Source organism: Varanus komodoensis, unplaced genomic scaffold (genome assembly GCF_004798865.1).
Source record: "Varanus komodoensis strain SLA01 unplaced genomic scaffold, ASM479886v1 scaffold39, whole genome shotgun sequence".
Classification (NCBI taxonomy): domain Eukaryota; kingdom Metazoa; phylum Chordata; class Lepidosauria; order Squamata; family Varanidae; genus Varanus; species Varanus komodoensis.
The window spans coordinates 7,865,485-7,888,653 of record NW_025335922.1 but is presented as its reverse complement, the minus strand read 5'-3'; the positions used below and the strand labels follow the sequence as shown (position 1 = coordinate 7,888,653).

General features: G+C 38.4%; 1 protein-coding gene across 5 annotated transcripts in view; it reads left to right on the top strand.

Annotated features, from left to right (window-relative positions):
• The window catches only part of TRIM24 (tripartite motif containing 24), a 57,989-nt gene extending 36,020 nt beyond the window's left edge, over positions 1 to 21,969 (top strand). For 2 of the 5 annotated variants that reach the window (XM_044441105.1, XM_044441108.1), the window contains exons 4-19: positions 126 to 258; positions 1,550 to 1,666; positions 3,856 to 3,970; positions 6,089 to 6,235; positions 6,451 to 6,568; positions 7,733 to 8,013; positions 8,396 to 8,563; positions 9,347 to 9,526; positions 10,839 to 10,974; positions 12,665 to 12,737; positions 15,403 to 15,571; positions 15,999 to 16,285; positions 18,856 to 18,991; positions 19,559 to 19,633; positions 20,267 to 20,416; positions 21,271 to 21,969. In XM_044441105.1, coding sequence (XP_044297040.1) covers positions 126 to 258; positions 1,550 to 1,666; positions 3,856 to 3,970; positions 6,089 to 6,235; positions 6,451 to 6,568; positions 7,733 to 8,013; positions 8,396 to 8,563; positions 9,347 to 9,526; positions 10,839 to 10,974; positions 12,665 to 12,737; positions 15,403 to 15,571; positions 15,999 to 16,285; positions 18,856 to 18,991; positions 19,559 to 19,633; positions 20,267 to 20,416; positions 21,271 to 21,474 — 2,489 coding nt within the window. In that variant the 3' untranslated portion in view covers positions 21,475 to 21,969. Of the gene's footprint in view, positions 1 to 125; positions 259 to 1,549; positions 1,667 to 3,855; positions 3,971 to 6,088; positions 6,236 to 6,450; positions 6,569 to 7,732; positions 8,014 to 8,395; positions 8,564 to 9,346; positions 9,527 to 10,838; positions 10,975 to 12,664; positions 12,738 to 15,402; positions 15,572 to 15,998; positions 16,286 to 18,855; positions 18,992 to 19,558; positions 19,634 to 20,266; positions 20,417 to 21,270 lie in introns of those variants that run through there. The other 3 variants (XM_044441106.1, XM_044441107.1, XM_044441109.1) reach the window with 3 other exon arrangements.
• Positions 21,970 to 23,169: the final 1,200 nt, after the last annotated feature.

Here is a 23,169-nt window from a genome sequence, read left to right as displayed (position 1 = left end):
TGCTCCCAGGGTTTGAAAAAGGCAGTAAAGTGTGGCTGCAAGTTCTGAGTGAAAGCAAATGTGTTGGGAAATGTAGTAATTAAATTTCAGCTAGACTCAAAAAGTCACTTTTTCTTATTTTACAGAGGCTGTTGGTGTAAACAATCAGCGACCTGTGTTCTGCCCTTATCACAAGAAAGAGCAGCTGAAACTCTATTGTGAAACTTGTGACAAGCTGACATGTCGAGATTGCCAATTGTTGGAACACAAAGAGCATAGGTATTAAAATAAATTACAAGTAAATAAGATGAAGGTCAAACTGTAAGAAAGGCATATCATAATTTATTACAAACATCTAAATAACATATAGCTCTATATGTTGAATTTTCAAAGGATAAGCTGCCTCATAAAAAGGATAATGCTAAACCACTACACTTTCTCAACATACTGATTTTTTTTTTTTTTTTACCGCTTAGGACAAACAGCAGGATTGGTAAAGTATTTGCCATAACAATAATTACTATAATAATGCTATTATATTTATATCTTATCCATTTTACTTTTCCCCATTTACAAAAAACAATTACTTTGTTATGAATAATCTAAAAGATGAAATTTTGTATGCTTATCTTCAAATATGATAGTAGGCTATGCAGCTTTAGATGTCAAATGCTTTACTGTGTAATATTGTATTTGCTCCTACGTGCTTCTTGTGTCCTACAAATATTAGATGACTATCATGATAACTTACAATAGTGCTAGCCTATAGTCCCTAGGAAAGACTCCTAAGTACCATAAGAAATTTTGGTTCTTCCACTCTTAAGGTAGAGAAAGTGAAATCCAGTCTCAGAATGGGAGATTTGACCTTGGAATTGTCTTCCAGCCATCTTAGAAACTTTCAAGGCCAGGAGGAGTGTGGATGTCAGTGAGTGTTCTGGGAGACCCCTGAATCCCCAGTCATGTTTCTCACCTAGCTGCAGATTGAACTCTGAAAAGAAATGCAGAAATTGTGCTTACTTCCCCATTTATCTCCTGCCAGCATGTGCCTTGCAGAGCTTGGGCTACTTGGGTGCTGCATCATCAGAATTATCTGCACCTAACAGTAGGATTGCTCTACTGTTAACTTTAGGAAAGCACCTAAAATTTTCTAGGTACTGTACAGATACTGGAATATAAAAATGTTCTTTCCTCATAAGTTCCAAATCCAATAGAGAAGGAATGGAGACAAAATAGGAAAGCCAGCACTGGAGTAGAAGTTCCCTTTCAGGCTAATGTATAGGGCCAAGTTTGTCTCCCCTTTTACACGCTGCTCTGCCGAAGAATGAGAAGATACAATGTCCCATTTGTCCATGATCTGGTATCTCATGGACAAGACCAAAAGGTGCTGCCATTCAGCATTTTGGTTCTGGGTCAAGATATTCTCTTACGAAGAATTGCTAGCACAAGACATTGTCATACATTTCCTTTTAAGCAGTTCTCTTTCCCTTTAAGCAGTTGCCCTCTTTATTTTAGTAAGCCTAGATGAACAATACTTCTACTAACCATGTGGTATATTTTTCTATTATTCCAGATACCAGTTTATAGAAGAAGCCTTTCAAAATCAAAAAGTGATAATTGACACACTTATAACGAAGCTGATGGAAAAAAGCAAATATATAAAATATACAGGAGAGCAGATTCAGAACAGGTATTTATTTTATGCAACTATTGAAAATATAGATTTTATGTGATGTATATAGAAGGAATTTAGTTAATAGATTAACTTCTCCATGTTGTATATTGGTGAGAAAGTGAGATTTCCCCTTGTTAAACTAGTCCTGTAATTGGTTTCGTTTGCTTTTATGAACTTTGTAGCTACTCTATACAGTATAATAGTTTAACATAGATGCATAAAAGTAATTAAGAATGTAAGCTTAACTGAATTGCTGTAAGACAGGAGTACGAAACCTCAGGCCAGAGGCCAAACCTTCACTGCTATGGGGCCCAGTCTGCTTTTGTAGTATACCTCAGACGACATCATTCCTTCCCCTGTTCCCTTCCTTCAGTCCTTGATCATTTTCTGGTTTCCTGGCTTGTGTGCAGTTTTTCCCCCCTTGATTCTAAAAGTTTGAAATGCCTCTCCTAATACTTAGTTTTGGGCAGTAAGAGGTTTAAGCTAAAATATGCATGCATTTTTGGTACTTTTGCCTTTGGTCTCATGCACAACTGGAATGCACCTTCCCCAAGTTCTCTGAAATGGAATTCAGCTGTCAGTATGAAAGAGGTTCAACATCCCAAATTGCAATGTGAATTGAGGACAGTTCACGTCAAATGTAAACTGGAGTGAGGTACTGCATCTTATTATTACTACTACTGTTCTGAAAAATGTTCTAAGAGCTGTGCTGAACTAGCATTTTGTTTTGATATTGGCCAACCAGATGCCTATGGGAAACCCACAAGCAGAGCATGAGTACGTATAATAGCATCTTCCCGCTTATGTGCCCAGGTACTGGTAGCTGGGATGCACTTCAACCCACTGTGACTTAAATAAACAAAGAGCTATTAGGATCATATGAACCAGGTCATTGAGAGAGAGAGAGAATTCCAATTGTAGATAGAGACTTGGGTCACATGATCCTTTTCAGTCATTTTAACTTAAATAAGTACCTCTGTTTTGCTGTGTATGCTGAACTATTACCCATGTCTGTTACACAGTCTCATTTCATAGGTTGCCATGTGATTTGAACCCAGTGAGGATGTGTTGTTTGTGTAGTTAGCTAACCGTCAGAACCCTAAAACAATCTGTGTGTTTTGGTTAGTTTAACTGTGCCGAGAACACCCCAACTGCTCCCTCTGGTTGCCAGAAGCCTGTAATGTCAGCTTCTTCTGCACAGTTTACACTAACTATAAATGCAAACAATGCTGATTTTGAAATATAGTGGACACTGGCTTTTAAAGTGTGTTTAAGCTGAACATTCTATAATCAGATGAACATTCCAAAGCGCTCTCTTCCAAATAGCCCTCGGTTTAAAGTTTATAAAATCCTGGGTCAAATCTTCATGCATGACCAGTTTGTCAGGGACATCAGCAGAGGCAGTCTAAACTTGTTGGCTCCAAAAAGTAAAAATAAAAAATAATTAAAAAAAAGAGGATGAGGTGTCGTCTTTGTGGCTGATAGAAAATCACACCAGGTTGCTTTCTTTAATCATTTTTGTTCCAGTCATGTAGTTGTGATAGATGGTGACTGTGCGCAGGTTGTTCTTGTAGTTTGTGCTATGGTTGTGGGAATTGTGGTCATCATAATTAGTGGACTGTTATACCTGTACAACTGTTATAATCATTTTATATATATTGCAGTGGCATAATATATTTTTGTTTGTTTAAAGAACTGTAGGACTCAGTTAGACTCAATTTATAATTTGCAGTCGTTTTTGTACTTTACATTCTGTGGTATTGTAGAGCCCAATCACTTATGTGTAACTATTTTGTTTTACTGACATAGAAAGTATGCCCTTTAAAATTTGCAAATAGTGTCATGCTTAATCATTTTCACCAGATATTCTATTTATATAGCTTTCTTGGAGTACATGTTACCATAATACTCTGTACAGTTAATTTTTTTGTTGAGGCAAAGTTAAACCCTTTTTTATTTTCATGTTTTCCCAAAACTCAGGTAGTTAATGTGCACAACTGCTCAAAAGCAACTCACAACAAAATCCCATCGAAATTGGGGGGAGCTATATCCTGGCTGTCTCATTCCATTGATTTCAGCAGGGGTTAGTAATGTCTACACTCTGCTAGATTGTGTCCACTGTCTTTAGAATAAAGTTTGTTTGTTTGCCACTTTCTCATTTTGAGTATTTTAAATGGCTTTTCTACATTTTTCACATTGCATAGGATCCAAGAAATGAATCGAAATCAAAAGTTGGTGGAACAGGACATCAAAGTTGCTATTTTCACATTGATGGTAGAAATAAACAAAAAAGGGAAAGCATTACTGCATCAGCTTGAGGTAAATTTTAGTTTCCTGAGGGGTAATGTTAACAATACCTCTGATGCATTGCACATACTTTTCTTGGTATTCTTGGGTAGTATGTACTGTTAAAAATATCTGAATGTACCTGTTAGATTTTATTATTTAAAGCAATTAGCATTTATAAAACAATAGTCTTAACTGCTAAATACTTCAGACTGGATGAAGATACATAGAAATTGATACAACTTTGATTTTTTGGCTTCCTTCAACTTGAAAGATTTTTTTATACCTCATGGGAGGCATTTCATGTCAAAAAATATTACAGGATAGTTTATTTTCTTTGAAGTGCACATTTGAATAGTCATCATGGAAACTCACCCTTTCAGATTAGCATGTGATCATTTTGGATAATTTGAAATTTGAGAATAATCTACAATAAAAATATTTGAGTGTGGAGTACTCCTGTTCAGCCAGCCAGTTATGAATTCTTTCTGGTTACTCCATTCCATTCCCCCTCACCTTGGTTTTTGGCCTCCCTCTCCCATGCACTTCTCAAGAGATGCCTGACATTCCTTTTTCTGCAGAATGGGTTTCTCTCTCCCCCCCCCCCCCCTCCAAACATACTGGCTTCCTTCTTGTATGTGAATGATGCCGTTTTGGCTATATAAGGATTGGCATGTGAAGAATCTCTTCACTTAATAGCGCTTCCTTGCATTTCATCTGAAATACTAGGTCTATTCAGATGCTACTTGCACCTAAAATTCTACCCTAAGAAGGACTGAGAATAGTCCTCAGTCTCACATTCTCCTTCATATGCCCTTGTCACTGCAGTTAAGGCAGCATGTGAAGCAGGAGATCACCAGTGCATTTGAACAAGATAAAATATCAAGTAAAATGCATCTTCATTACTTTTCCTGGGGAGGAATATTCAGTTTCTGGGCCCACTCCTCATCATACACCTATAGAAACCAAAAGGTTTGAAAGAAACCAATTGAAAGAGGCCCACCCTTATGATTTGATATTCTATCATCAGAGGTTTAAGGCACTTGGTTACCTTGGAAATGTTCCTTCAAAGTGCCTGCCACAGAAAGTAGAAATAAATGGTACTTTCTCCCAATGGACAGAAGTAAACAATAGGCCCCATAGGGTTTTGTACCAAGAGAACTAAAGGGATTTCTCCAAGTTGGGAGAATGGGCATCAAAATGGCAAATGAAAGTTGTAACTTAATGCCTGATGGGATTAAGACTGATGGAATCTGAACTAGCAATGATTAATCAGGAAAGGAATCTTATTATGGACAACTTGATAAAAAATATCAACCAAGTCTACAGCTACTGTGAAAAGGCACACTCCATGTTCGATACAATTAAGAAAGGAATTGAAAATAAAACTGATTGCTCTTCCCTCATACAAATCTTTGGTGTGACTGTACTTTAGAATATTGTGTACTGTTTTGGTTGCCACACCTGAAAAGGGATATTATAAAGTTGACAAAAGTATTGAGAAAGGCAGCTAAAATGATTGAAGGGCTTGGAGCAACTCCCCCATGAAAAATGGTTATAACATTTAGGATTGTTTAGCTTAGAAAAAAGGCAAGTAAGGGGAGACATGGTAGAGGTGTTTAAAATTACGCACAGTGAGGTGAAGGTGGTGGAGACAATATTTTTCTCCTTCTTCCATGATGCTAGAACCTGCGGTCAACCCATGAAGTTGATTGGTGGAGATATAGGGCAGATAAAGGGAAATACTCCATCACACAGGACATAGTTAACTTTGGAATTCACTGTCATAGGAAGTAGTGATGGGCACCAACTTGGATGCCTTTAAAAGGGGATTGCACAAATTGATGGAGGAGAGGATTGTCAATGGATAACAGCCTTGTTGGCCCTGTGCTGCCTATGTTGTCAGTGATGGTATGCCTGTTCCACCATTTACTGAGAAGCTTTGGCAGGCAAAACTCTTGTACTCAACCTGCTGCAGAATCTTGTGGACAGCTGGTTTGTCAGCATGTGAATGGAGTGCTGGACTGGATGGACTATTGGTTTGTTCCAGCATGACTTTTCTTATGTTCTTTGATAGGATTGTGCTATTAGAGGTTTTATCTGCTGCCAGGATTAGCAAAAGATCTATGACTTTGGTTTTCTTCCTTGCAGTGTCTAGCTAAGGAACACCGAGGAAAGCTTCTACAGCAACAACAGGAAGTGGCAGGACTTTCTAAGCAACTGGAACATGTCATGAATTTTTCTAAATGGACAGTCTCCAGTGGTAGTAGCATAGCATTACTGTACAGCAAACGCCTGGTAAGGATAAAGGGTTACCACACATTTATCATGGATGGCAATAGTCATGGCAATTTGATTACAAAATTGAAGCAATTTTATAATTGCTCTTAGCAGAAAAATGTCTTTTAGCAGGATCTGCTGAATACTGATTTCTGAGCTTGATTTTAGTGTTAGTGTCCTGAGGAAAAATCTTTAAAGTCTAATGTTTATCCAACATTCTTGATTTGTTCTAGATTACATATCGGTTACGATACCTCCTTAGAGCAAGGTGTGATGCCTTACCAGTATCTAATGCCTCCATTCAGTTTCACTGTGATCCTAGTTTCTGGGCCCAAAATATCTTCAACTTAGGTATGATGTATTTCTATTTGCATCTTTGTTAGTAGGGAATGGTATTGATTTTGGAGAACATGTTTACCCTGTGAATTATCTGTTTCATTGATTTAGCAAATATTCTGGGGTATGCTTAGAGAATGCTTCTGCTGTGAATTTAATATTATCCTAAGAATAATTGTGCACATGTTCCATTGTTGTTCTGTTTTCCTTTCTGTCTCTAGCACTGCTTATAATGAATTCCTAGATATCGCTTCTGTGCAGGGCATTGTATGTTCTTTATGTAGGTTGTGATTGCCCACATCATTGAGCTCTATGCATATGATAGAAGCCCCTGATGACTGCAGGTACACACAGCACATTGGATAAGTATGCTTGTCACATATGATGCCATGGATTTCAAAACAGTAAATAATTTAACTTATTAGAATTGCTAGAAAGGTTAGTAGAAATTGCTAACCTGCCCCACCATAGCAAGCAAGGAAGTCTTTTTTATGAAATACCAAGTGAAAAATTGAAGATGATCAGTGATACAAAATTAAGAACTTGGAGATATGCATAATAAGAATAGTGATTTTTATTATGTAAGGGTGGGGTGCTTATGGCTTCCAAAAGTTGATGAACTGCAGTGTCCATCACCTATCATCTCTCACAGTTGGCTGGAATGATAGCTGGAGCCCAATAACATCAAGAGGGGCACATGTTGCTGCCACAGGAACAAGCAGGTTCACAATGAATTCTGGGTAATCAATATTAAAAAAAAAACCTCGCAAGATTATTTGGACTGTATCTAAAGAAAGTGTGTTAGATTATAGAGCTGTATTATATGAGCTGAAGAGATATTTGAGTAATGAAGAGTTACAACACCAATATTCAAGGTGAAAAGAACAGTATTCAGATCAATTAATAAGAAAAATACAAGGTATTAATGCTATATTTGTCAAATAAACATATAGAAATAGGTTTAACTGGTAATTTTTATTTTTCAAAGATACAATTTATTTAGCCTGAAATGTGTATGTTTAAGCCTTTTGATATATTTCATCTTATGGGAATTTTTTAGGAATTGAGACTGTGAGCCTAATTTGTATGACAGATAGCTAATCTGAGGTAGTCTCATAGCTGCATGAACATAGCATTGCCGTTTTTACTATTACATGTAAATATAATCATTTTTTCCAGGTTCTTTGGTTATTGAAGATAATGAGATCCCACCACACATGCCTAAAAGCCCTGTGATGGAGACAAACATACAGCCACAAAGTGGCTTACCATCAAATCAACTCTCCAAGTTCCCAACACAGATCAGTTTAGCACAGCTGCGACTTCAGCACATGCAGCAGCAGGTCCTCGCCCAGAGACAGCAGGCTCAACGGAGGACAGGTCCAGTGGGGCTCCCAAATCCTAGAATTTCAGGGCCCATGCACCAGACTCCACCACCACCACCACTTCCTCCTCCTCAGGTAAATTAAGGCAAGTCCCAGAGTAGAAGACACTCCACTGCTTGTACTTTGTTCATAGAGAAAAGCTGAAGTCATCAGGATAACATCTATATACATCAATATGAATTAGCAGGTTTTGCATTTTTCAGCATTTTAGTGACATCATATTGTATGATTACCATTGTTCTTTTTATCCATTCAAGAATTCAGTGTCCTCTCTAGAGTTCTTAGAAAGTTAGTAGACTTTTTAAGGGACTCTCTTGTCCTATTGCTTTTCTTCTTGAAGCAGATGGTGACACTCAAGTTACTGAGTTGAGAATGAATACCACAAGTCCTCATTTGTGTATATTACATGCAAATTTGGAAAAGGATTAAAGTTAAACACCTTGTATTGTCTTTCCAGCAGCCACCTCCACGTTTGGTTAACTTTCAGAATCACAACCTCAAATCGAATGGCTCAGGTCCTCTGGCTCAGCCAGTGAGGTTTCCTCAAAACCACAGTATGTCTCAGTCAGCTGTAAGGCCCAATCCACTGCAGATGGCATTTTTGGCACAGCAAGCTATTAAACAGGTATATTCTTGATATGATTAACCCCCCCCCACACACACACACACACAACAAACAAACAACAGCCCCCTCGCACTAGTCAAGACCGTCAGTGAGCAATGAACAGATTACTGTCATGAACAATATAAATCTTCCAAGTATGAATGAGAAATGCTTTAACTGAATCTGTTTTAAATATACCAGTGAGGGGAAGGGGAAAATATTCTTCATAGAAGAATTAATTATAATAGAAAGTAAACAGACATTTATTAATAGTATTTATCTTTTCATATAGAAAAAATTGGAAATATTTCTGCTCTTTTTCACAGCTCAGTGTCTATGAGCAATATATGAATGTAAAGCATAATTATCTTTGTACTTGCATGTTGTACTTGCATGTTGCATGGAGCCAACTGGGTGACTTTGGGTCAGTCACAGACACTCAGTCCAACCTACCTCACAGGGTTGTTGTTGTGAGGATAAGATGGAGGAGAAGATGTAAGCTGCCCTGAGCCCTTTGTAGGAAAAAGGCAGGATATAAATCAATCAATCAATCAATCAATCAATAAATGTTTGCAGTGATTTAGAAATTGACAATCCCATTCTTTAAATTATCTTGGAGTATTTGTCCTATAACAGTTAATTATGCACTGTGCTCACAGAGCCTTCTTATATCAATATGAGCATTTTTTTTAAATGGCAAAATGGTATAAATCCAGACCCACAGTGCTCATTGCTGTTTTAATATATTCTGTTACTGTGCATATGATAAGCTCTTTGTTCCATAACATCCTCCCTTTCCTGTAGTGGCAAATCAACAGTGGACATGCTTCAGCTGCTTCCTCAAATGCCAGCAGTACAACATCAACGCCCTCCAGTCCCACCATTAATAGCGCAGCTGGATATGATGGGAAGACATTTGCCCCCCCTATGATTGATTTGACTTCAACAATGGGTGGTTCCTATTCACTACCTTCCCTTCCTGATGTAAGATAGACATTCTACTGTGTTCCACAAAATACATATGAAACCTCTCTTTATCTGTATTACTTTCTGAGAAAACCATGTTGTCTTGGCAGAACTGGAACCTGGCAACTTGCTGGTCAAATAGTCCATAATATGTGAGGTTCCAGCAGTTGCTTGTTTATTGTATTAGAATTGTAGGTTACTATGTGATCAAACTCGCTACCATATTTTCTCATGGTAGTGAGTTTGTGGATTTTGCTCTAGCTTTGTAGTGCACGCAGATTCTCATTACAGAATTCTTTTAGGCATTCTTACCATGAGTTATTTTTTGCTGACTTAGGAATATTAGAGAAAACCCCACTAGGGTTCACAGAATCTGTTCTTGTCTAGAATTGTTCCCTCACCAAGTTGCCTTCCCAACAGAATATTGAGATCAGCTGTAGCCATTTTGCTTGTTTGCTGTGCAAAATATTTGTAGATTGAGCAATTGTGAGGCTAATTGTGAGGGATTCCCTTAGTTGTGTGCTCAAATGGTTATATTTAACATATAACCTGATAGGTAGTCTGGTTAAGAAACTTGATGATACCAAACTGGAGGTCTTGTGCCAGAAGAACATAACAATCTCCAGCCAGGAGGTTGGCAGCAAAACATAACTCCAACCAGGGTAGTAGGATCTGTGTACATTTTTAGGGAAAGAGTTTTTCATCCAATTAGCAGATCTGTCTTCTAGGATTTTTTCAAACTAAAAGTGGGCAAAGTGAGTAGTATAGGAAGAGAGGATTGGGATCATGTCACAGAATGCATACTTAATGATATGTCTTTTTCCCCTCTCCCCCCAAATTCTTTAGCTTGTTTGGGGTTCTGTCTTCACAGCTTAGAATTTCTTTGGGTGAAGAGTGAGGATAAATAGGACCAGAAAATGTGCTTTTCATCCAGTTAATACCTCATCAAGGTCCTTTGTGAAGGAGGAAAAGCCCTTAACAATTCAAAGAACTGGTTGGAGCAAAACCCCAGTTCTTCCTCATTCCCCACTTTTAATGATCATTCAGTAGATGGACAGCTTGCACTGTACAGCCCTTTTTCTTGATTCTTGGGGTGGGCCTTGGGAAGGGGGGATTGAAACCAATTTTTTTCTGAGTAGCTGGTTTCTCCCAGGTATAGAGGCATTCTTACTGGTTAGCACAGAACCATCAGCCTGATGACATATATGTATGTTGTATTGCCATCAGTAGTATATTTTCTGTGTTTTATTTGCTGTAGTCCCAGAATGAGTGATTAATGGAAGATCGCAGCATGATTCTCTGCTATTTATCTATCTTTCATTATTTAAAGATTGACTGTTCAGGAACCATTTCCCTGGAAAACATTGGAAGGAGAGAGACAATTGTGGAGCAGAGCCATCCCAAACCTCCTTCACGCAAGACCGTCCAGTCCCCAAATTCCTCTGTGCCATCTCCAGGCCTTTCAGGTTATTGTTTCTTATTTATTTGGCTCCTAATATTGCACTGCCAATGTCTTAGAAAGTAATAAAAGAGACAATGCTTGAAACCCACCCAGGGAACCATGTGGCTAATGGGGCGGGCCAGATATCAAATAATAAATAAGGATCGAGAAGAAGAACAATCATCAAAATAAGTAATGGAATAGAAAGAGTGTAATTAGTATGGATGGATGTTCTTGCTGGTTGTCTGATATCTGTAAGGAGAGGAAAGCTTATAGAGATCTAAGAAGTTTTTTGAAGGAAAATATAGCAGTGTAACACAGGGAGACGCTAAAGAATACTTACCCATAAAATGAAGCAAGAAAACAATGGGTATAAATGAATAAGGACAGGGTCCTTTGTGCTTCCTGTAACTTTTGCACTCAGAAGGTTTTAGGCATCTGTTCAAGTGCAAGAGGAGCACAGAGACAAGGATTACCTCTGCGTTCCCCTAGTTCTCAATATTTAGTTAGCTATCTCCTCCTTCTGTGAGGGGCTGAGGCATCAGTTTGATTTGGTGGAAGCTGGAGGTGCCTTGCTCCTCCCTGTTCTGTTGTCTGAACTCCTTTCCCCAGTGCTTGTCCTGAAGGTGAACTTCTGTCTTTGGGGCTCTAGTCAGCACTGAGGGAACCTGGGAGAGGGGCTCTGAAGGCAGAATCCCTCCTTTTCTGAGGATTTTCTGAGGTTGTAGGCTTTTCTGAGCAGGAGAGACAGCAGGAACTCTGCTTTTTTTATGGAAGTCAGTGTCTGTCAGCCATAGGATTGCACTCTAAGTGAAGTAGAGATCTGTGACTTGATTAACTAGTAAACCAGAAAGAGTTGGAAAAAAATGAGAGATCATGGGATGTAGGAAAAATCAAATGAAATAAATGAAGCAGCCTATACTTGAATGTGAGATAGAACAGTCAAAAGGAGTAGCCCATATTAAATGTTGGATAAAATACACTAAAAATGCAGAAACAGTGAGAGAAAGATTATCATAACGAGAAGCAAATGCAACCCCAGTCCCCAAGAAGTTGTACCATAGATCAAAGATTGGAGGTGACCAATAGGAAGGACAAAGATTCAGTGTGTGAAATCAAGCATGAGCTAGAGATGCAATGGTGTTGACAGACAGAATTAATATACAAGTACAGTGGATCACCCCAGCAGATTCCTTGAAAAATTTCTAAGGAAGGGAATACTTCAGCTTCCCTAGGTAGTTTATCTTGCTAAAAGAATGGAAGGACAGACCTTCACATTGAGCATCCCTGTTAATTATAATGCGAGTCCCAGTTCAAAGGGTAGATCAGCTGCTTACCTTGACTGCTGGGGTTTTTCACACTTCTGCAGTCATGACAAAACTTGTTTTAAGGGAGAAAAGGATGCTGGATTCTTATGATTTTTAATGGGCTACACTAGATACAGGACTAGAATCCAATTTATGTAATTTGCAGCATGGAAGGAACTTTGAAGAAAATATTTCTAACTCTTGTATAGATATGTCACCAAGTCTTCTGACCTGTACAGTAAGGAGGCTCAGTGCACATAATATCCTTTTGCTCATCATGGTTTCAGTATTGCAGGGGGAATTAAATGTACTTTAGATTGAAGTGTTAAAAGCTTATGCACAATTTAAAATAAAAATAGCTTACATGGTAAGACTAGTAGTTTCTGATCTTTTGCCATCATGATTTAGGGCCGGGTACTATTTCTGGTGTCCATCCTCCAATTCGCTCACCCAGTGCCTCTAGTGTTGGAAGTCGAGGCAGGTAAGCAGAAAGAATGATCCTGAAAAAAATTTTGTCAGTTAACCAATTAAGATTTTATTTTCACTTCAGGCAATAAAGATCTAATAGGACAGTTGTACTTCTAAAGGGGAAAAAATTGCCACCTGACTTACTATAATAACCACAACAGTATACAATGGTCAGTTTTGAGTTGCATTTGTTTACTACAATAGTTTAATGAATACAATCAATTGCATTCATCTGCTGCTGTGCATTTTCTTCTCTTAAGTATACAAGGGCACAATTCACCATAAAATACAAGCAGCCTCCACTAATGGGAACATGTGCCACTGAACTGAAGTCATGAAGATAAATAGTAAGCAACCTCTCAAACCAATAAAAAGAAATTTGTACCCTCTAATTACTGATAAGTAAGAAAAGCAAGCTGCTTTCTAAACAAGGGTATAACAAATCATGAGGTGCTAGTATGGATTGGGCCAGTGGTGGCAAACCTATGGCACGTGTGCCACAGCGGGCACACAGAACCCTCTCTGTCGGCATGCGAGCAAAGTCACCCCGGCAGCCAAGCATCAGATAACAGTGCACACAGGGGCTGTGCGCATGCTCAAAAAGGAGTAGTGGTGCCAGGCGATGACATCACAAGCCGCGACTCATTAGCCACAACTTGTCCGAGCTTTCGCATGGCTGGTCAGTGCGCTGCCAAGGATATATATATATTTCCTTGGACTGGCTGTAAGTTGTTTTTTCTAAACTAAAACCCTCAGTTTTCAGGTTTCATTGCAGTGTGGGTTTTGGGTTGCAGTTTGGGTACTCGGTCTCAAAAGGGTCATGATCACTGTGTTAGGGTTAGAAAAACAAGGTGTCCTGGCATGATTTTGATGGCTGGAATGTGTTCAGAATGGGCAAAAATGATGAGCTGTGCAGAAAAAGCTACTCAAGGAAGCCTTTTTCAAAATCATCCTCTTTTCAATTAAACTTTAGCCCTGTGTTAGGGTTCGGGGTGTGCACCAGGGTAGGGTTAGCATAAGAAAAACAAGGTGTCCTGGCATGATTTTGATGGTAGGAATGTGTTTAGAATGAGCAGAAATGTTGAGCTGTGCAGAAAAAGCTTCTCAAGGAAGGCTTTTTGAAAATGGGCCTATTTTCAGTGGAACTTTCACCCTCTATTAGGGTTGGGGGTGTGCAGGGTAGGGTTAGGGCAGTGGTGGTGAACCTATGGCACTCGTTCCACAGCGGGCATGGAGAGCCCTCTCTGTTGGCACGTGAGCCATGTCATGCCAGGATCACCCTAGTAGCCGTGCATCAGATAACAGTGCTCATAGGGGCCATGTGCATGCTCGGAAAGGAGTAGCGGCACCAGGTGATGATGTCATGAGCCACGACTCATTAGCCACGATTTGTCCAAGCTTTCACATCGCTGTTCAGTGCGTTGCCAAGGAGAGAGAGAGAGAGAGAGAGAGAGAGAGATTTGCTTGCAGCTGTGAGTTGATTTTTCTAAACCAAAACCTCAGTATTCAGGTTTTATTGTAGTATTGGCACTTTGCGATAAATAAGTGGGTTTTGGGTTGCAGTTTGGGTACTTGGTCTCTAAAAGGTTCTCCATCACTGGATTCAGCTATACTTTACTGATTTCTATAGATATTTTGTGTGGACAACTGCCAGTTTGGACTTCAGTCTCAAATAACTTAATTTATAAAGCTAACTCCTCATGCAACATGAGGAATTGGCTTGTTAAATATAAATCCATAGTCCTTTTAATACAACCATGATTAAATTAGAAGTACATTTATGAAGAAGAGTTCCCAGGGGGAAAAATCACAGGATTGCCTGCATATTAATGGAAGATTAGAATATACTGGGTGTAAAACATACAGTTTTTTAAATATCTAAAACATAGACCTCTTTGGTGATTGTTCCTTCATACTTGTGAAAAAGCAGGTAACATGGATTACCTGACCAAAATGATAAATATTGATACACTAAGATAGACTAACATTTCATCATTTTGAACAAATTAATCTGTTGTATATAAATTAGCTGTGATACAAAGATGGCCAAAAAACCAAAACACTGTTCTAGAGTGTGAAACAAAATACTTGACACAGCATATGGTCAGTGTTCAGAAGTTTATATCAGCCTTGGCTTGAGTGTAAAATCCCCATCCCATTTTCTGGTCTCCTAGTTAAGCAAAAAGCAAAGAAGCTAGCATCTGGGATCATGCAGGAGGAGGCAATGGCTAAGGCTCAGTGACATGTGTTTCATGCAAGCTCACACTTTCCCTGAGGTCTGCTTATACGTTTCTTATCTTGTAGAAATGAATGGAAGTCCAAATCTCTTTAATTTTACATTTGAAATTCATGAAGGAACTTGTTTTTCTTGTAACCCCCTGCACTGCTTTCAGGGTGGGTTTTTTCCTTTTAAAAATTGGGATTTATGTGCAGTCATTGCTGAAATACAAATTTTGAACAATTATACTTGGAAAAATCAACACATGGAGCTGAGTCTTTCAAACCGCATCTAATAGTGTCTGACCTCACCAAATGATAATATCTTCATGCAGTGCTTTTGCACCCTGATTCAAATAATCCAGAATATGTCACAACAGTTTCATTTTGAACTTGCTTAATCTTACCTCTTTTTCCTGCCGCTGCTGCTACATTGTTTCCTCCTCCTCCTCTTGTTACAGTTCAGGCTCCTCTAGCAAACCATCAGGTGCTGATTCAACCCAAAGAGTCCCCGTGGTCATGTTGGAGCCTATCAGAATAAAGCAAGAGTCTGGCATGCCAAGTGAGAACTATGATTTCCCAGTTGTAATAGTGAAGCAAGAAACAGATGAAGAATCCCGCAATCAAAATGTAATTACAATTATGAAAATAATTTATAATATAAAATATTTGTGTTACCAAATATAAAAAATGAGTACAGGAGGGTAACTATAAATTTCCTTGGAAATTTGTTGAATTGCTAAAATTCTTTTAAGGGTTTTTGTTAGGTTAAACTGCAAAGAGAAACACCTAGTGAAAATTAAGCTTATCACCTTGATCTTTAGAGAATCAAGTAGCACCCATACTGTCTGGTCTTTTGCATTCAGGATCAAAATGGCCAAGGTTTTTTATGTTGCAGTCTCTTTCTAAGGTCATAAGTTCATCCAGTTACAGTAGTTGGTTCATAATTGCCAACTATCTGTGTGTGTGTTTGTATGTTCTCATGTATGTGTGTGTGCCATCATGCATTTTAAATTGCTCTGTTTTGTCAGATGAGACATTGTTTCTTTTTGTACAGTCTAGGTTTCAAAGAACTTTGCTTACCTCAATGTTACTAAATAGCAAGCGCTCCTCTGAAGCAACAGTCTTGAGAACTGAAGCACCAGACAGTACAGGTGACCAGCCATCCAATGGTAAAGCAGCATGGATAGGGGCTCCTCACGTTGGAGACAGCAGGAAAGATGATGACCCAAATGAGGACTGGTGTGCAGTATGTCAAAATGGAGGAGAACTCTTGTGCTGTGACAAATGTCCTAAAGTGTTCCACCTTTCTTGTCATGTTCCTATACTCAGGAATTTTCCAAGGTAAATCTGTTAGACTTGCATTTGAAATAGTATGATTATGATTATTTATTTAATAACTAATTACTAAAACAGTGTGAAGAACACAGCCACAAACATGAAAATACACAATATAAGAATAATTTAAAATATGATATATAAAAGAATATATAAAAACCAGCCATATTCTTGATCAAGAAAAACTAATCTGAAAACATCTCATTTTCAGCATGCATCTAGAATTTGCAATTGTTAACAGAGGTCTTAATTCCTTATTAAGAATATTTTAAAGGACAGGAGTAATTACAGTAAATACCTTTTTCTGAGTGGCTGCCAGATTAATCTGAGAAACACACAGAACCACAAGAAGGCCTTCCCTAAAGATCAAAAAGGGTATAAGGGACAAGGTAGGCTCTAAAGAAACCTGGTCCTAAATTGTTTAGTCAAGTACCCTAGTATCAGCATTTGAAACTTGGCCTGCTAGTCTATGGACTGCCACTGTAACATTGCAATCCATTCTTGAGGTTATCAATGCATAGATCACTGTGGTAAAGTTATCCCTACCTGGAACAGGTGCTGTACTGGCCAAAAAGGCACTTCTAGCCATAAAGGTCACCTTGGTTTCAGTTGGTGAATGCAGGAGTACTCCCAACCTGTGCATGTTCTTTCAAAGGAGTTCAGCCCTGTCCAGAAGGGGTTATTGACCAGTCTTGTCTCCTAGACCCAAGAAGTACCTGTCCCATGCCTCTATCTTCCTGTGATTTATGCCCATCCCTGTTTTCTTGCTTTTCCTAAGACCTCAACAGCCATGCCTGAAATAGAGTTGAATGCCATCACCATATTGATGACACCACACTGGTGACCATGCCCAGTGGCTTCATAAAGACCTTAAAAAGCACAGGGACGATGATAGTACTCTGCAGAAGTCCATAGACCATCTCCATGGTTCTAAGCAACAGTTACCCAATACTACTGTCTGAAATCCCACTGGTTGGTGCAGTATAGTGCTCCAATCACCAGAATCTATCGAGGAGGATACCATTGTTGGTAGTTAGAAAGCTAATGAAAGCAGGAATAACACTATCACATTCCTGGTAGAGGTCATCCATCAGGGCAATGAAGTCTAGTTTTGCCCCAAAGCCAGATCTACTTCCAGACTGAAATACATCTAGGGTCTCTACAGTTGTTTTGCCAGAACCTTATAAGTGATTGTTCTTTTGCCTCTTTCAAGGCAGTAGGCATCACCACTTCATGTAATGATGCATTAACCACAACTTTGATTTATCAAGTCACACTTATTTGGATTAGCCATGAAGGATAAAGGTTGATAGGAAATGTAATTGGACCCTGTCTGCAAGTACCTTGTCCATGCCAACAGACAACAACAGCTGAATAGTATGGGACCATGGGACCAGACTGTCCATTAAGTACTTCAACAGGAGCTGCACCAATACTGGTGTCAAGCTCATTCTGAACCTGAATAATGTTATCTTCAAGTGCCTGGCATACAACTCAAAATGTTTCTTCAGTAGGGCGCAGGCTCTGTTTAGTGAAATGGGAATCAACAAATCCCAGACTACTCTGTGAGTTCCACTGAAAAGTTTCTAGATTGCATTTAGGGTTTGGGGTGCAATTTTTTAAAAAATATGCCAACCCAGTGACAGCCACTGCAGTGTGCCACCTGGGCACTTTGGAGGGCCTGTCATTTTGCAGATAGTGAAAACAAGTCTCTAGGGAAAGAGGGAGGGAGGGGAAAATGCTCTGACAAGCACAAAAGTGCTTGTGAGCAGAAAGTGGAAGTGAGGACGCAAGCCACTTAAGTGCCTGAGGGGAAGGGGGCAGGGAGAAAAGAATTCGTGTTGATCCTTATTGACACACTATGCATCACTTATTTGTAAATGGTTGTCATGTTGTGTGAACATGATTAGTAAAAACTGTTTGAGTGAAGAAATTTTAAAGAATTAAATTTAAAATTTACAAACTGCAAAAAAAAAGGATGCCATTTGACTTCATCTTAGCCTTAGTTAAAGGAAAATCGATTCATAGGACTGGTTACATATGTATCCCTGTATTTTTAAAATACTATTCAAAAATATTGTGCTTTTTTCTTTCTTTATCTCTCCCTTTTAATCTTTGCTTCTTTTCTTATGGTGCAATTTGGTTGTTATTGTTTTGTTTTATTTTTTTGTATTGTACAATGAACAAATTAAATCTCAGTATTGTTTTCTTTTGGTACTGTCCATGGGGTTTTCATGGCAAAGATACTGGAGTGGGTTGCCATTTCCTTCTCCAGTGAAGCCTAATGCTGGGAACTATTGAAGGCAAAAGAAGAAGGGGACGGCAGAGAATGAGGTGGCTAGATGGAGTCACTGAAGCAGTTGGTGTGAGCTTAAGTGGACTCCGGGAGATGGTAGAGGACAGGAAGGCCTGGAGGAATGTTGTCCATGGGGTCGCGATGGGTCGGACACGACTTTGCCACTAACAACAACATCTTTTTCTAAACACTTTATAAAATATGGATGAAAAAGTTTGTCTAGAAGGATGCAGAACCCAAGAATATAAAGTGATACCATACTATTTTCTTCTTTGTTTAGTGGAGAATGGATTTGCACATTTTGCCGTGATTTGTCTAAACCAGAAATAGAATATGATTGTGATGGCCTAAGTCATGCGTCTGAAGAAAAACGAAAACTGGAAGGCAGTACAGGGTTGGCACCCATAGATCGAAGGGTGAGAACATAGTCATATAATTGCACTGTGTTCATTTTAAATTCTTCTTGAAAAATGGCATATTGCTACAACAATCAGTAGTTCATTAGTAAGTATTGAGAACCTGAGAATATATCCAGAAGACACTTTAATTTTACATATCTGACCTGGTCATGTACATTTACATACTTTATTGTTCAGGTATCTCAGTGAACATGTGTTAATACTCCAGAATCACAGTCTCTTCATTGTCCCAGATTAATTTCATCATTTAGTAGTCTTTTAAACAGTGAGTTGTGGATAAATGAGATGCATGACACTATCTCTTATGCTTCAACTTGGAATCAGGTTTGTATAGTACTCAGGCTGATCTTTGTTACTATCTTTTCCAAGTTTGCTTTATGTAGAAAATGGTTCATAACGATCCAATAAATGTGCAGGTGGTGTAGAATGTTCAAATTGCCCTGGCCAAATTTTAAATATGCCAATTAGTGGAGACTTTGTTTTCCAGATAATACTGTGGTGTTTTAGCTCTTCTTTAGGTTGGTGTTTGGCGCTAACTGTGTTTATTTCCTATTTGTTGTGCAGAAGTGTGAAAGATTACTACTGTACCTTTACTGCCATGAAATGAGCCTTGCTTTTCAAGATCCAGTCCCTCCCACGGTATGTTTTTCATTTGATTATTTGCCATTGGTAATTTGCAAGGGTTTTGTTAGTACCCATCTTCAAGTAAACCAATCTGTATATTTCAGTTCAGCATATAAATTCAGTATTCACAAAGAAGGAAGGAAAACCTCAATAGTAAGAAACATGTCATTTAAATCTCATATTTTGGTGCAGCTAGCAAAATCCATTTATTCATGCAACACTTCAGTTTCTTGTCTTTTTCTTATCTCTCTTCATTATATGTTTTTCAGCGCCAGGTTAAAACCTTTTTTATTTAGTCAATATTTTAATATATTTTAATATTGAATTTTATTATTGTATTTTATTAACTTGCAGTCAGAGTGGGTCAATTTATTTATGCTGTAAGCCATCCAGAGATATAAGTAATTGGACGGCATACAAATTTTATAAATAACTAAATAACAATAAATAATAGTTACTGCCTGTCTTTGAAGTGAATGCTGCTAGGGATGATTGCCATCTTGAACAATAATAATTTATTTTCATTAATAAAATAGGAAGAAATCTCTCTACATACCTAGTAGAATCAGCTGCTTGTGATTTCTTTCCCAGAAAATGCAGCAAAAAGTACACTAAAGTTAATTTTTGAAAATAATGATCCATGTTTAGGTGCCTGATTACTACAAAATAATTAAAAAGCCAATGGACTTATCAACAATCAAGAATAGATTGCAAATTCATCACCCTCTATACACAAAACCGGAAGATGTGGTGGCTGATTTCAGACTGATCTTTCAAAACTGTGCTGAATTTAATGAGGTTAGAAAACACTTCAGTGTATCCATGTGTATATTTTCCTAGGAAAGTACCATTGCTGCAGAATAGAACTTTGGGCACCATAGTAATTGTGGAGCCAAACATCTGGTAATTGTATGTTGAATGTAATTATGTGTCTCTTTTCATAATGTCTCTCTAGCATTGCAATTGCTTTATGTTAGGTGGCATAGAAACTTTCTTTCAACCACCATATTTAGTAGTAGTGAGGAATATCTGTGGAAGGGAAAGAAGTGATAACTACCTTGGATGAACAGGGGTGATACTGTACTCTCAGGCATTGTGACTGGAGCTTTGTTTTTTCACCATAATCTGTTTGTGTGAATAAGCTTGCTTTCAACTGAGAAGTGAAAAGAACTAAGGTGCTGATGTAATCTAGCTTTAGGGTGTAATTCAATGCCTCCAGCTTCAGAGACATGTAAACCTCTGAAATCAGAGATTTCTGTGCATCCAGTGGTTGGAGTGAGGTGATTGCCCCCTGCATTCTCTGCATCACCCCCAGCAACCATTGTTCCCTCTCTCTGGGCTTCATTTGGACTTTCACAAGAACAGGCAGTGCCCATTTTTTCCTACTCCAGGTGCAAGGCAGGCAGAGTCTGGGGGCCCAGCCTTTGGAGTCCCATCTCTGAAAAATCTTATGAACCTCCAGTGTCAGAAGGATTGTACCCTTCTTGTATAAATGTTTAATATAAAATCATCTGTAGTGCATTCATATCATATTTTGATTTACTAATGGAAATGTTGACTGTCCTTGAATTTCTTTTATTAATTCATTTTTAGAGACACATTCTTCAAATATAAAACCTATGACAAACTAGAATGTTTAATTTCCCCAACAGCCTGATTCGGAAGTGGCTGATGCTGGCATGAAACTGGAAGCCTACTTTGAGGAACTTCTGAAGAATCTTTTTCCAGATAGAAAATTCCCTGCCCACCCTTATTGCCATGCTGAGAAAGATAGTCCAGACATAACAGATGACTCAGATGATGATTTTGTGCAGCCACGAAAAAAACGCCTCAAATGGGAAGAATGCCAGTTTTAAAAATGAATTGGTAATATGTACTGTTAAAAAAATTTTTTTACTTAAGTATTTATCAACTTCTCTTTTTTGGATAATTTTTTGAGAACATCGACTTATACACATTTGGGCATTTACTAGGAGACAGATCTGCCAAGGACAGGCATGTAGGAGGCTTTAGAAAATTTCTATAAATTTTGCCCTTGTTTTGAAAGTTAATTGTACCACCACTCTAAGGTAATAAATCTTTTATTTAGAAAAGATACAAAAGTTGGAAAGGAATCTATATGTGGCTTAAAAAAAATGACTAGAAATTACCTTACCAAAGGCATGTGGCTGGCCATAATTTCAGTTCTTTGTACTGTAAATAACCATTAGCCATTGGAAGAGAAAAGCACATGATTTGATATTGTCCTAGGATACTGACAGGTACAATGAAATTTTAGTTGTTCCCAGAGGACTCCTTGTGCTCTAAAATGTAAGGAGTGGAGAGACAAATTAAAGTACTTTGAACAACAATGTCTGTGTGTCTTACTGTGGACATAAGAAAAATCATATGCCTTTAATAAAAATCATAAAAGTTCACCAACCAAGAACTTAATTCAGCTATGTAAGTCTGGATTGTCTAGTTCTGATCTGTAGATTTGACTGTTTTCAATGTCCTCCACCTTTTCTACCCTTTCCTGTGACTCCAGGTCAGGGGTCAGCAACCCGTGGCTCCAGAGCCGCACATGGCTCCAGAGCCCCTCTGCTGCAGCTCCGTCACTCAAAACACGTGCCGGCACAGCCACTGATCTGCTCGAAGCTCCACTCAGGAACGCAGTGCTAGCTAGTTAAGTAAATCACTACATTCCTCTGCTAAACAAGCTTCCTGCAGGCTCTCATGTTACATGAAACCCTGCTGAAAAGATTCTCTTTGCCCCAGTGTAATCTTCTTCATCTGAATGTTAAAAGCTGTGCTTGGGACCTGTCACAATTCACAGCACTTGACTGTTTATCTGCTAATCAGTCACTAAACACACGTATATATCTCGATCTGCGGACCTGCGCTGATTTACTGAGCTCCCCCCCTCCCCGGTAGGCTAACCATGGATTAATCAAAGAAAAGAAAAGTTTCTGAAGAAAAACATTTAATGATACGTGGGTAGATTCATTTGCTTTTACTGCTGACAAACTAATGGGGTTTGCTGTTTAATGCATGCAGCCCTTTAGCACTGACTTTGACTTTGCAGGAAGCTGTTCTCCTATTCAAACTATATGAAAGGAGTCCTACTAGTTTATAATGTAAGATTAAAAATAACAGTTTTTAGTGATTGAACAAGAGCTGCAGCTAAATCATAATGAAGATATACATAGCATTAAGGTAAAACAATATTTTTATTTACTTATTTATTTAAAACATTTCTATGTCACCCCCATCGCAACAAAGCCTCGGGGCGGCTCACAACAAAAACAAACAAAATCATATAAAAATTTATACACTAAAAATATTAAAACCCGGTGCATATCGGCTTAAATTTTTTTATGCATTAAAAAAAAAGATATATGCAATGTTGTCTTCATTTTAGCTGTCAAAAGGATTTTGCAGCTCCCGGTGTTTTCTTTTGTGTGGGAAACGTGTCCAAATGGCTCTTTGAGTGTTAAAGCTTGCCGACCCCTGCTCTAGGTGTTCTGGAAAGGAGAAATGTGCATCCCACACGATTTTTGGAAGCATGGAGG